General features: G+C 34.1%; 1 protein-coding gene across 1 annotated transcript; it reads right to left on the bottom strand.

Annotated features, from left to right (window-relative positions):
• Positions 1 to 2582: 2582 nt before the first annotated feature.
• LOC145632452 (beta-galactosidase 9-like) lies at positions 2583 to 14717 on the bottom strand. The gene is made up of 20 exons (XM_081684830.1): positions 14394 to 14717; positions 14174 to 14269; positions 13964 to 14076; positions 13719 to 13785; positions 13502 to 13594; positions 13063 to 13206; positions 12746 to 12834; positions 11596 to 11701; positions 10707 to 10794; positions 10472 to 10593; positions 9217 to 9417; positions 8179 to 8411; positions 7647 to 7762; positions 6726 to 6823; positions 6196 to 6306; positions 5667 to 5777; positions 5168 to 5376; positions 3468 to 3813; positions 2960 to 3102; positions 2583 to 2844 (listed from the first exon to the last, which is right to left on the bottom strand). Exons 1-19 carry the CDS (start codon positions 14580 to 14582, stop codon positions 2968 to 2970), a joined length of 2667 nt encoding a protein of 888 aa, XP_081540956.1. The 5' UTR covers positions 14583 to 14717; the 3' UTR covers positions 2583 to 2844; positions 2960 to 2967.
• Between the last annotated feature and the right edge of the window lie 638 nt (positions 14718 to 15355).

Below are 15355 nucleotides of genomic sequence, written 5' to 3'. Positions count from 1 at the left end.
AAAAAATTTGTTACATCTCAATTCATCATTAGTCACCTACATTTAGCTACTAAGTATTGATTAGCTTCGTCTTAAAAAAAAAAAAAAAAAAAAAAAAAAAAAAAAAAAAAAAAAAAAAAAACCCTATTAGCTCCTTCAATATCATATTACATATGGCTCTTAGAAACCCAAATAGTGTTTCCTCAAATCGTTTAATGGTAGGTTTCATCTTTCAACCTTCCATTACCGAAATATTCTCGTACTTTCTTCCTCAAAGACTCCTCGTAGGGCAACCGGTTTTGCCTTCTCCATATGACACTAACGTTAAAGACATTGATCTTTACGGTGAGATGTCACCGCAACAACTATTTGATCATCAATCTACTAGTGATGATGAAACCGAATTCTACTTCTTTACGACTTTAAAAAAGCAAAGTGAGTCGAACAAAAGAGTTAAACGTGTGGCCGGTGGAGGGACTTGGGACGGAGATAGATACGAAGAATGTAAAATGGTTGTTCAAGGAAATATGGTGAAAGTTGGTGTGAAGAAGTCATTTAAGTTCAAGAAGTCCAAAAAAGATGAATGTGATAATAATGTTTCTTGGATCTTGCATGAGTACAAGATGGATAAAGATTACTACGTTAACACATACAACAACGGCAATAATATCAACCCTAATGTAAGTTTTTATACCTTAGCTTACTGATTTTATTTTTGTTATCTATCTTTTACAAACCCAAATAGTTATATTTCATCTTGCATATATATATACTCGACTACTCGTAGTATAACCATGCATAAACATGAATAGGGTTTTGGAGAAAAGAGAAGAAAGATATAGAATAGTGTAATTCTCCTTAGTTAGAGTATTCTCGTTAATCAAATATATATAGGTATGTACAACCCTAATATGAGAAACCTAATTACACAAGATATATCTTTACAGAATATTTACAAGATAATATTAACCTATTATCTATCACCTTGTTAACTGAATTGGTTTTTTTGTTAACTTAACCTAGATCCTGACATTGTTACGTTATTAATGATGTGATCTTGTGATTTTACTTTTTATTTTAATTTTACGTTATTAATAATGTGTTCTTGTTATTTTACTAAAAAACTAAAATATTAGTTGTAGGAGAAATATGAATAGTTTTTCATTCAATAAATAAATAAATGAAACAAGCCCTAGTTTTTTTTTGGTTATTACGAAAATTAAAGATCTTAATTAAAGCATTAATTCTTAATGATTTTATGTGATTAGTATTTGATTTATTTCTAACTCTTAATAATAATATTGATTTATAAATACTGACTTTTTTTTTTTAATGATAGGTTGTTGATAATATTGTATTTTGCCATGTTCACAAGAAAGTGGAGAAAAACTTCATTGAGATGGACAAGAAAAGGAAAGAAAGCTTCAATTGCGAAGAGCAAAGGAAGAGAATTTGCAATGAAAATAAAAATCTTGAAAGTGGAAAAATACTGGACAATAACCCTCCTACACAAAAAATGGACAACAACAATATCAATGAAAGTACAAGTGTGGAGTCGTCAATAATAATCAATAATAACACATCTCTTAACAATGGATATGACAACAAAGGCGGCGATGATGGAGATATACAAAATGTATTAATGAACATCAAGTATGAAGATGATCTAAATTTTGATTGGGACTCTTACCTTCAAGTGTCACTGGATGATCATCAAACTACTAATGAAGATCGAGATGGAGTTTCATTAGAGGAATTAACGAAGAGTCAAGATGATACTCAACTGTTTCCTAATTCAACAACAACCAACGTTTCTGATCCGTTACTTGATTATTGGTGGGGTATTTTTTTACAAAATAATAATGTTTAGGTGAATTAAATTAGCAACATTGTTGTTATTGTACTGTTCCTGCTAGAAGTATTATGAGTACATTATTTGAATTGTTTAGAATTGTATATCTTGTATGAATTGAATGATTTTACTTATATGGAGCAAATAATTAAGGATGGTATACTACGTCTAAATTAGTTGATATTTAATTTGTGTTATTATTTTGTTTGCAAGTAATTATGTTATTATTTAATTTACGTCTAAATTACTTATATGGAGCAAGTAATTATGTATTATTTTGTTTGCAAAAAACTATTGTCAAAGTGAAAATATAAATAATGAAAAAAAGTTCAGCATGTCTATTTTTCTAAGACGGATAGTAAGTGACCAATTGCAACAAACAACAAAATAAAAGAAATAAAATAATAGAACATGTTTCTACAAGAATTATAGTTCTCCGACAGTCCGAATGTTCTCATTAGTAATGGTGCTATGTTCTGATAAAACCTTGGCCACCATATACTGATGTGAATGATACTATACATAATACATTGTTTAAAATTCTGTTAAATTCAGCCAATTCCTATGCCATGCCTAGTCTGAAAAATGTATCACTCATCATATCCAATATTCATATTAATTAGCAATTATTTTTGTTAAGATCCATGAACACCTAAAAAAATTATATAATACGAGTAATAATTAATGAATAAGACATACGGAATAGTTTTCTTATGTTCAAATTAGGGTTTGTAATGAAAAGAAGAGCCAATTGACCAGTAAAAAAAATCGTAATGACAATTTGATAATAGAAGTATTACTTTATATGAAATATACATATACTTGTACACTATGTACATGATGTAAAAAATGTACATGAAGTCCCACGCAATTGCAGATTTACAACCTTTTCATTTACAGGACCCATATGCAACAACAATTATTCTCGAGATAAAATAACTAATTTACGTAAACCAATTGGAGCTGAGTGAGCACATATGGAGCAAAATCTACACCATAGAATTGAATCGCACCTGGAAAGACATTTAAATAGAGCATTCTCGTCATTAATTTAACAGTAGCACGTTCGTCTGGCAAAATAATTTTTTTTTTAAAAAAAAAAAGAAAAAAAAAAAAGCAGTACAATACCTATATGGCTAGATGGATGAGGACCCTGTATCCTGTGGTATGCATTTCGCCTCAACGGCAAGGGTTTTAGCAACCCCTCTGCATGGATCACCAAATTCAGAATTTGTAACTCTTATGGAGCAACTCTGTCTTCCTTGGCAAAGCTGTTGACAAAATGATATGGGCAATAAAACCATTAGCACTAGCCTTAGTATGAATTAGTCTGCAAAACCAAGATGAATCTAAAATTTTGAAACTTTTTGCAGGGTTTAATTTCTAAGATGTAATCACAACACTAAGGCAGACTATTATATAATCTGCATTGGAAATAAGTGACAATCAGGTGGGAGGGGCACTTTGGGGTGTATATCAAGCTTAATTTGGTCTAGAACTCTAGATTATATCAATTAATTGACTGAATGCTACTCATGGTAGTTCCTGAAACTTTAGACTCGATACATGGATCCAATTAAAAAGATATTTTTAAGTTCAAATTTACAGAGCTATGTGTAAGGTTTTGTCCACTTACCCCAGAAACCACATCAGAAGACCTTGGTGCATGGCAACTACCTCTTGAAAATTTTTGACAGCTACCTTTTGGAGTCCCATAGCTGACAAACACTATAGAGATTACATGTTCTCCTTCACAATGTAGATGCATTTCAGGTGTTGTGTCATTGATCAAGATCTGTCCGCCTACAGAACCACGAGTCAACCATCTCGAAAGTGGCGGATAGTGGGATTCTGATATACTAGCACAAATGATTTGTGTAAAATGTGAAGTTAATGAGATCTCGAATGGGTTTCCTCCAGTCTCTTCAAACACAACTAGTAAGTTATTAGATTCCTGCAGCCATGAACGCGGTACATGGTATCTGAAATGATTACACACAAGATTAGGTCCTTCAAATTCTTCAGCACTTCAAAAAAGAATATAGATATGTAAAAAGTCATTCAAGTGAAGAATTCGTATAACTTAGTATGCAAGCATTAACACAAACTTTGCATAGGCAATTTTAGATACAATAGCAACAACAATCACAGCCTTAATCCCATATATGGGGATAGACTATTTCAGATGAGCATACTAAATCCATTTAAGCTTCAAGCTCTCCAATTTACACCCTTAAATTACACTTTAGAACAGAAGGTGACTAATTTCATAGGTCCTTGGAAGATAAACCACATAAGAGGGATTAGTCATTCTTACCAAGGGGACAATAGGAAGGGAAAGCTGTAACCTCAAGTATTGAGAAGTATCCTACCACATATTTATATATAGTTTCCACTACAGTCCATATAATTTGCGAAAAGTTTACAAAGCCACACCTTCTGTCCACTAAAGTTGGCAAAATAACTCAAGAGTTATTTTACGTGATTGTTAGTGCCGTGAGCCTTCACAGAAAATTCAATCAAACCTATTGATTCAATCTCCTTACACAGGTAAAGATGTAACTTCTCCCAGAAGGGTGGGGGACTGTGGGTGGAGAATCTGCTAGTCAAAAGTGGAAACAATGGAAAGACATTGAAATGAAATGTGGTTTTCTTTATAGAGATCTTAACCTGATGAATAAACTTGTAAACCAAAGTAGGGTTTTTTTTTTTTTTTTTTTTCATGAGGCTCAAACTTTGCCTTGTAAAGTCGAGGATCAGTGAGCCCATATTCAACTTAAGACATTGAGGCTACTTGATTAATAAGCTAGATAAACCTAGTGAGCATCCCAAACAATGTCATTGATTACTTATTCTTAGATACTATGTGCAAACTACTAAACAAGATGGCAAATGGCATTGCAAGTAGTGATGATATTAGGGTGTCAATGAGGAAGCAAGGTAAAATGCCTAGCTAATAAAAGCAACTTTTTTTTATTTTTTTCTTTTTTGCCTAGAGCTTCAACTAAGTCAGCCAATCTTTCTTGAGCTCCTTTTGCAATATCAAATTACAGTAGGTCAGAACCTTTTCCCTCCAAACCTAAAATCTTGAAAAAAATTGGAATAAAGTTCCCAACCTAGAAGAATAAAATTTTCAGGAGCATAAATGAGCAAGTATATAAAGTATATTGCAATAAGAGCCAAATGCCAGAGTACATTAATGTGAAAGCAAGTATGCCTGCCCCAAAATAAATTTGCACCTCAACAGGAAATGCATTAGCACCAACTGTGGAATCTGTAAGAATTATATAGGAATCTCCCCATTGAGTTCCACGTATCAAAGTACATGATGCATACCTCACTTGAGTAGGATTCCCACAGTTTGTCGCACACTTGCTTGAATCATAATTTCCACGATAATCACAATAACTTTGACATCCATCTTGTGAAGAAGGCAAAGTCCAAAATCTTCCTATATGATGTCCATTAACCCAAGCCTGGCCTTTACCCATACTTCTGAAATCAAGTGCAACTGGATCCAGCCCATATGATGCGTCAAAATAAGTCTGCCACAGATTAAATATAATGATTTAGCATTAATAATATATACTGTATAAAGCATCGACAGAAATTATCTTCTAACATAAATGAAATTAGGATCCACATGAATCAAAATTGAGCCTTGAGAGAGTTGACACTTGGCCCAAAATTCTATATAAGACATTAAAAAATTTAGTGCATTGCGCTGTTGTGCATGATAAAATACCTAAGATCCACTAGAGTTCCAATTCAATTTGATAATCAAAAATTCATAATTAAACTCTCTAAGGTTTTTTATGTAATTACATGTGAGTACCTTGTACCATCTTAAGGGGTCTTTGATTCCATCAGTTGTCAAATCAGCCCAACCTGCCTTCTCATGTCCATCTAATGCGTATATTTTCTGCATTTCACCTTTTAGACCAACCTGGAAAGAGAGAAGACGAGATTTTCTGCATTACAAAAAAGAGATTGTCCTGCAATGCCAGTATAATGAAATTCAGAAGATAATAATTGATGGTACAACTAAGAAAAGTTCTCTTCTTTTTTTTTTTTCCTAACTCTCCTGCTTTTGATCTCATGCTAATTGCTGAAAAATCATAACAAGTAAACAAGAGACATTATATCATGACCGCGTTTCGGGAACAGCTAAACTTCCAGACAGATTTCACCAAGAAATTATTCTAGTTTGTTGACCATAAACATAGCAGGAGATCAAATTTGGCATGCATTTAGCCATGTCAACTGCATCGTGCAGTTATAACTGGATCTCACCACATAAAAAAAAAAAGCCAATAAACACAGACAACCAAAATATATATCAAATAGAAAGATGGAGAATATGCCTGGTAGGTCCAGGACAAGTTTGATAGATCTATGTCCCCCTCTTTCAGTCCTGTAAGCTTGATCTGACCTCTGAAACCACCTCCATCTTTCTCCAAGAAAGCACCATAATTCTGCAACAAGAAAGCAACATGAAACAGGTTAGCAACTGGCATCTGACAATTTACTACATTAGGTGAAAATTTAAAGAACATATATAATGTGGAAAGAAAAGAACTAAAAGCTATAATAAGAAGCTGCCTAAGATAATTGAAAAATTAATAAGAAATTGTTTTGGTGAGTGTGAAGCTCTATGACCATTGACCAATAATGGCAATTTGACGAAAAACAGAATAGAAAGTTTAGAAACATTCTCTCTGATTGATGATGTAATACCCTTCATTTAGAAGACAACAGTAAATCCATATAACTCAAGGGGGGAATTTTATTTAAAAGAGCACACGCCTTTTAATTTAAGATGAAAATGCATCCATATAATATAATTTAAGAGGAAAAATAAATTAAAGCAAACACACGCACACACAGAGCATACCTGCATCCCCACTGTCAGAGACAGCAGTGCCACATCATTATATCCTTCCAGTAATTCGACAGGCTGTACAACTTGTACCCAATGTCCAACTCCACTACCTACAATTCCAGATATTTAAGAATGTGCCAAGGTAATGTAATATACACGGACTATCAAGAAAGGAGCTCTCACAAGAAAATTAAACATGTCCTATTATATTACAGTAGAGCCTTCACAATTTCATGGACTAGAGAAATTCAAGTTAAGATTCAACAAATAAAAGTGATGTACAAAGCAGGAAGCTTGCAGTAAATCTCATCCTAATTAACTTGATATCTATATCTATACTATCACTCTATTATATTAAAAGGCAGTGTCCATAACAGACTTTGCCACAGATCACCCTTCACATGGAAAATGACTTGGGGTCACATCATTACACACATATTAATTGATTTTCAAACTGTTTTATATTTGAAAGGTTTTGGATACTCTTGGAATAGCAGCAAAGCAAACAGTTCCATCACTTCCATGTTTCTTATGCTGCAATAGAATGTCAAGAATGCGAAAGAAACTTGGGGCTATCTCAGTCGAGAAGAGGCAAACCATTCATAAATTTAGTAAGAAATGAAATCAGAGAGTAAGATTAGTTATCTAAGAAAAGCGACAAATTTCTACAAGATTCTAATGGTCTAACCTTATAGAACCAAGGACACATGGACCCGTCGATTGTTACTTTGAATATCATATTAATGTTTATACATGTTGGCTACGAGAAATTGAGTTGTTTTCCAGGCCTCACTTTGTTCGCATCAAGCAAAGATTTTTGGGAGGCCTATCTTAAATAACTCTTGCTTCAATAATGTACATTTTCTTTTTGTCTGAAAATGATGCTCATGCAGAAATACGATAAGGTTAAAGATAAGGATAAAGAGAGAATACCAGCTAGTCGGCCATTTATATATATGTGCACTACATCACGCATGCTATCAATTGTAAGAGCTGGATGGACTCCATTTTTCTTCCAAAATAATACATCTTCTCCCGAAAAATATATTCTGTAATGCAGTTACACAGAGATAGGTATCAGAAGAGTGTTCAAATAACCACTTTCACCAAAATAAGAAACATACAATCTTATAATGAAACGTATTCTAAAGCAATGTTTATGCTTGTGTAAAATTAAATTACACGTTAAAAACAAGAGATATGGTAAGGCAACACAACAGAACATCAAACTAAAATAAACTAGTCCTAATAGAGATGTCACTTAAATATGAAAATGAAGTCTAAAATTTGAAGAAAGTAAAAAACCAATATGATGAAACGTTTAAATGAAGCAATGCGTAAACATTGCTAGCGCATGAAGTTTGTGAACTAGCAATCAAGGATACTTATTGTGGTTTCTAGAAGTTCACTTCAATTGCTTAGATACTACAATACTCAAGCCAGCAGAGAGATCATGAAGCTGCACCTGGTAAAGTACCAAAGATAATCAGAGGAGTCCTTGGTAACATTTAAGTGATCCAAGATGCCTTTTACAGTGAAATTGTTGTCACTCCATACTCCAACAGGCTCGTTTACTGTCACCCAGTTCTCTGAAATATAGGATGCCCCATCCTGATGCAGTAAATTTTGTACAACTTGTGTATTTGAAAATGGAAGTGCATTAGGCTCTAGCTCTTTAACTGATGTCTGAGCCCCAATCTGAAAAAGAAGAAAACTAATTAAACATGCTAGGAATGCCCTATATTGCCACATCACAGTTTGTTTGCTAAGGGTATTTGGAGTGAAGGATAAGTTCGAGAGTGAAAAAAAATCATTTTTCCATTATTTGGATAATAATTAGGTTGGATTGGTGAAAAGGAGAAAAGGTAATAGAAGGGTATCTATGTTCCTTCTCTCTTGAATGAGCCAAATCATTCCAAAATTGGGTAGCTTTGGAAGGAAAATAGAAGCTCATGCTCATAGATCAATGATTATCAGCATCAGCGACAGTTGATGACCTCTGGTTTGTGAATAATGATTGACAAATTGATTATTGCAACAAACATAATATGCTGGGGTTCTATAGGTTCAATTGTCTTAACTCTTGTCTATGCATCTATCCTCCCTTCTTTTAGACCCTTTTTTTCCATTTTACATGACTTGGACCTAACTGAAAAATGGAGGCCTTGGCGGGTCCATACAGAAAGTGTCCAAGTTGCAATGGAAAGAAGCACTTAAAACCTTGTAACAAACGGAAAAAAAGAGAATTATGAACGCGATGTAAAATAACGATCAAATACTAAGTGGAAGTCGAATACCCTCCAAAATAAAAATAAATACATATATAAAAAATAAATAAAAATAATAAATAAAAAAAAATGTGGCAGTCGAAAAGCCTACATAGCACTAATCGGCAAATGGTAACATATGTAACAACTGTGAAGGCAGTAGAATTGATAATTGCAGGCAGCCAGATCAATTACAAGATAAGATAATTGCCTAAGAAAAGATAGAGAGCCATAACCTTGGCAGTGTTGTAAGCCACATTACGACAGTCTGGTAATATACTGACAGACCAAGGAGGTAGAGTGTACACGCGACCCTGGAAATGCACCGAAGCCACATTATGTTGATCAATATTAGCCAAAAATGCTGAGCACCTATCTTCATCTCCAGACTCACTTACTGCCCTTCTTCTATTACCTCTTTTGTGATAAACATGAGCCTGGCCAGTGAAAATTTAGAAATGCACTCTAAGTTAAATAATAAGTTGCAAGCATTATAAATGTCGCAAATATAAGATCCACATTGTTTCTATTTGTTAGACCGAGGCAATAACAACAGTTGTTCACAATCCTTCCATTTATTAATAAGAAAATAAACAGAGTGCCTCAATGAGGATTCTCTTGAAAGGAGGAACCTTTTAAAAGCCTCGCACATGCAATTAACAGGGCTCATTCTTGCAGCTTCTCCAAACTTTCAAATCGAATAGATGGAAACTAAATTTAGCAACCCAGCTACCAAGCCCCCAGGCCTACCCTTGGATATGGAAACCCCCTACCTCAAAAGTTTGGAAGTTGGCCCTCCAAAATCCAAATTCCGTTTATGTGGATTTTAGGAATCTTTTAACCCATACCCAATGCCAGAAAATGTGAACTTAAAACCTACTAGATTCCAGGACAGAACATAAATTTTGAGGTTTGATTGAGATATATGCAGAACAGGGCTTATAGTACACAGAATGGTTTGTAAAGTTTGCCATACATCTTTGATGCATACAACATCAAAGTGTTGTCCTGTTGCTCCGAGGACAACTTGTCCACTATTATATTGTAATTGTTGCCAATTTTCTTAGACTACCTCCATTATATTATTAGCAACATTTACCAAACATGGATGTTTCATGTTATTTGCAACAAATGTATTCTTTCTTTTTAAGTTATCATTTTTCTTTTATCTCTCTCCCCATCCCATGCATCTCTATCTTTCTCTCTCCATATAACACTCACAAACAAATTTTACCTCAGAGTCCGTGCAAACTCATTTGTTGCAAATAATATGAAACAGAGGCAGTATAAATTCTCTTCATCAAAATGCATTTAAAGAGGCTCTTTCCCATGGCTGGGTAATGAGAATGGTAAATATGCAGCCTTGACTTTACCCCAGAAATAAGGAGAAACTGTTAGAAATTGACCCTTGATGCACAAATCTCCATCATGCACAAATTGCAGAACTACAATAATTCAGAAAAAATGAAATAGACAAACTCCAGAATGTACCTCCTGCATATGCCCCAGCTTGACATAGTGAGGAGAATCAACTGCAACTAGAGCAGGTTCGCAAAGCTTGATTGCAGCATGCAAATCCTTCAAATGACCCCACTTTGGCTGGCTTAAAAGACCTATACGCACAAGCTTGACATTTTCAAATGGCCTGAAATAGACCTGTGAAGATAATCTGATATGCATATCCATATAAAACACATCCAAGACAAAAGACACAGTTTTTACTTGCCATATTCATCTATGGGAGCATCATAATCATAACTTGTGATATAAAATGGACCTCCAGCTGACCTCCCAAAATTTGTTCCGCCAAAATACTGAAAACAGAAAGCATAATATACAGGACTTAAATACCTGATTTCAAGCTCATTCTGCAGAATATGGTTATTTTCAAGAAATTTTTTTTTTGATACATCACCCTGATATTGATGGCTCATACGATAAGGAATGAACATTACCCAAGGGTTCTAAATTATCTATAGACTTCCATTTTATAATAAGAATATAAGGCTTCATTCTTTTCACTTGAATAGCTTTTATTTGAACTTATTAGCCCTTATGTCAACTAATTTGAACTGAATTTTTCTTATCACAACTTCATAGACCTTTATTCTTCCAGAAACTCTTTTTAAATCAAAGGTGAAAAGAACAAGGCCTAATAATTATTCATTGGCGGTCACCGACCTCCACTGTAGCACAGCATTAAAAAATAAAAATAAACAGTTGACTTAAGGTGTCGTTATGGTCAAGAATAGAACATTACACAGACCCCGGATGCCTTCTACAACAAGGGACTATTAAGAAAATCTATTAGTTGGAAAAAATCCTTTTCAAAAACTAAAAGATATCCCAGAACTCTATACAGAAATACAGAATTACAGCTTGCATGGCATGGCCTCTGTCAGTTTCAGAGAGTTTGGACCAAAAAATGAGATTTTGCCAACATCATTTTGAAAGCCTGTCCTCAAAAATTGATTTCTCACAATACAAAACCAGAAATTTAATTGACAATGTCATTCGTGTGTAAAGTGTACTCGTTTAAAATTGGTGGAAAGCTGAGCTTAGAATTCTACCCACAATTACACTATTGCATAAGCAACCCAACTTAGTTATATTACCATGTAATAATTTTGTAAGCTACCACCTCGTTGAAAAAAGCGAGCAACTGCAAATGCCAGGTCTTGAACAGGCCTATGAGGTACACTTCCACCCCACTTAGTGTACCTACAAACAATTTAAATGAGGATATAATACAAGCACATAGGAAATCATTAGATATAGCAGTAAAAAACTTAATCCCACTTCATTTTCCCTTCAAGGTCTCAACAAATTTTATATAGCAACATACTGACAAACCAGGAGGAATAAGGATCATTAGCTGACCAGATGGCAAGTTGAAGGCACAGAACCTATTTTCTTTACTTTCTTTATTTAACGACAAAATATTTTATCAAAATAGAAGTATAGAAAATAGATCAATACAGCTGGAGGACAAGTTGTCCTCACAAGGATTCTCCCAAAAAAAAGAACAAACACATGTTTGCTCAGTTCCTATGATTGTATCCCGTCTCTATTGAACAATTTTGAAAGTCCTAGGCGCTTCAGCTAATAAAGACACCAGGAAAGTGACTTTATCCGATGGTAAATCGCAGGAAACAGCAGCGCCTCTAAAAATAAGGCTATTTCTCACATAACTTATCTCCCCTACAACTATTGATTATCCGGTGAAAGTTTGGTTGGTTATCATTGGTCATCACCCCCATAAATAATGCAAGGTGGAAGGGAGAGATAGGGAGGGAAGGGGTCAATGGCAGTGGGCCACAGTAAGAGGAAAGAGATTGTGGGAAGGGGGGCGTGAAGGATGGGTACCTCTAGTTTTGACACATTTTCAAATGGGGGTTGGGACAAGATGGTTTTGCTCGGGATTCTTACCCGGTATGTCTCAAAACTAGTGCTTATGGTCAGAAAATTGGAAAGGAGGAAAAACAAATAGGAACAAAGAGGCAATCATTGTGAACAAATCTGTGACTTGGTTTTATATTCCACTTATCAACAAAACTCAACATTACATACGCCAACTTTTATCTAAAACAAGCTCAGCTTGTTTAACTTACTTAGCTTCCTTGTAAATCATAACTCATGATGTCAGTGCATAAAATCTTTCCCATCAGTCAATATTCAGTCACTAATAAATAATATACTTAATTCACACAGTTGCTAAACTTGCTATTGAAGAATGAACTAAAAGTCATACAGCCAGAGACATACCATCCATCCCAGTCCTCAGTCCAAAAAACAGGCTTCTTGTTGGAATTTGGCTTAAAGCCATCACAATAGTAGCCATTGCAAGTATCAATCTGGGTTTTGGTTGAACATAAAATCTCATGATTAGTGTTGAAGCAGGATTGCACAGCACATATTTCACAGGTAAAATAACCAAACAGAATCATAAATTTACTTAGTGCTTGCAAAACTTTGATTAAACTTAAAAGTTCAGACAAACAATAGCAGTAATGTACACACACAAATCTCAAAAAAAAATAAAAAGGGGGGATGCATGCACTAAATGGTGATAATGAACTTACAATGAATTCAGGTGCATCAGTTTGTTTGCACATTACCCATGGGACACCAGCACCAAGCCCAACAGCCATGTTAGCAGCCCAGTTAATATAGTCCCGTCCTTTTTTACCATATGAGTTTTCAACATCTCCATATTCATTCTCAATCTGATAGATAGACAATCAAGAAATAATCTTTTAAAAGACACTGCAATGCAAGGGTTGAGAGAGAGAGATCAATCAATTTAAAATAAACTCCAACATAAAATACACAATTTTTATCACCCAACCATATATAGCAGGAGCCAAGTCTATTACTCATGTTAGCCGACCCCAAATCATTTTGGGATTAAAGCTTTATCGTTGCTGCTGTTTGGGGGGGGGGGTCTTTGTGCAGAAGTATGTAAACATAGATAAGGAAACTGGTATACTACTTCAACATGAAACTGAAAAATCACTCAACCTGCAATAGTATTAGTGGCCCTCCTTGCCAAGAGAACAGACTCTCCTCCCGCATTAAGTTTACAATCTTTGTAACAAACCGTTGCATCTCCTCCTGAAGAAACATGCAATCAAAATTATTCAGGAAATTTGATATGCAGCAGATGACTATTAATGAGCATATTTACCCCATTTTTCTTTGAGAGGTGAGAGAGACTACATAACACAGTAACGCTTACCTTAAAAGGTGCATTATCTGTTCGAAATTCAATACCAGGAATATCTCGCAGCCACACAGGAAAGCCACTGTTAAACAACAAACCAATTAGCCAGAAAGCAAATAATTAGTAGTGAAGTTACAAATAACATCAATAATATATTCACTCACTAGAAATTACAGAATAACATATAGCCTAAAATCATAAAACAGCGAACAAATTTACATGAAAGCATCAAATAACAAAAGAAATGAAAAGGAGTATACCCAAAGTTCCACTCTGCACACACATAAGGTCCTATCCTAAGGAAGAAATAGAGTCCATTCGACCCGACTAGCTTCGCAAACTTGACGAGGTCAAATCTCCCTTCAAAATTATACTACAATTACGATCAACATACAAAATTAAACATGAATTCATAACCAAATCATACTAAAAAATTTCAAAACTCAAACATGAAAAAAATCACCCCTAACCTCTCCTCTCACAGGCTCATGTCCATTCCAAAATGTGTATGTTTCAATCACTTCAGCACCTCCTTCCTTTGCCTTTGCAATCAAATCAGGCCACATCTATATAACATAATATTATGAAACCAAATCAAAAATTGAAAGTAATTTTGAATAAAATTGGATGATTACAGTAATCAAAGTTCAGAATTAGGAAGATTAATAGTAGAAGAAGAAGAAAAGAGACCTGAGGAGTGGCGCGAGGGTAGTGAATGCCGGCGGAGATTAGCATGCGACGGCGGCCGGCGATGATAAGTGATCGGTGATCATAAGTGACGTTGAATGGCTCGAAGAAGAGCTTTCCGACGCCGAATTCCGCCATTGATAGAAGCAGGAAGAGCAAACGCCATTGTTGTGAAATTAGAGGTTTCTTCATTTCAACCTCTTCTTGCAGCTCAAGATAGGAGATAGAAATTAAGTACTCAGTATTAATAGCATCAAATGAATTTGGATTAAGACGGCTTAACTAGTGATTTGGCACGTAATCTTAGGGCATTAAAATTTTAATTAATCATACTACGCAATTTTTTTTAAAACGACTTAGACCCTATTCTATTCACCTTAAAAAAATAATATTAAGTAAAAATAAAGTAAAAATAATTTAAGATCAGTAAAAATAAGTTCAGTTCAGTAAAATTAATTTTAGTTCAGTAAAAATAATTTCAGTTCAGTAAAAATAAGTTCAGTTCAGTAAAAATAAGTTCAGTTCAGTAAAATTCAGTTTTCTTAAAGAAGAATTATAATAGAAAATCATTAAAAATAATTTCAGTTCAGCAAAAATAATTTCAGTTCAGTAAAATTAATTTAACTTCAGTAAAAATAATTTAAGTTCAGCAAATATAATTTAAGTTCAGCAAAAATAATTTCAGTTCAGTAAAAATAATTTCAGTTCAGTAGAAAACAGGGCCTTAAACAAGTAAGTGGTCAATGTCGTTACGGTCTTTAGCTCATTTGGTAAGAGACTTATTTACTCTGTAATATTTTTAATTAAAGATTGCTTTATTGAGTCGGAATTAATCATGATTATATTGATAAATCTTGTATAAATTATCACAATTAAAAACTAAGTAAATTATTTTCCCTTTAATTATAGCAATTTTGTTAATGGGTTGGATTTGCTTGGCCAATTGACCAAATTAGTAAATAAAA

Source organism: Chenopodium album, chromosome 5 (genome assembly GCF_948465745.1).
Source record: "Chenopodium album chromosome 5, dcCheAlbu1.1, whole genome shotgun sequence".
NCBI classification, from domain to species: domain Eukaryota; kingdom Viridiplantae; phylum Streptophyta; class Magnoliopsida; order Caryophyllales; family Amaranthaceae; genus Chenopodium; species Chenopodium album.
This window is presented reverse-complemented; position numbering and strand designations above follow the sequence as displayed.

Coding starts and splice junctions, on each gene's coding strand:
- LOC145632452 (XM_081684830.1), bottom strand. CDS start 14,582: ATGAAGAAACCTCTAATTTCACAACAATGGCGTTTGCTCTTCCTGCTT. Junction 8,412..9,216: donor TGGCTTACAACACTGCCAAG/GTTATGGCTCTC, acceptor CTTCTTTTTCAG/ATTGGGGCTCAGACATCAGT. Junction 6,307..6,725: donor CTCTGACAGTGGGGATGCAG/GTATGCTCTGTG, acceptor TTCTTGTTGCAG/AATTATGGTGCTTTCTTGGA.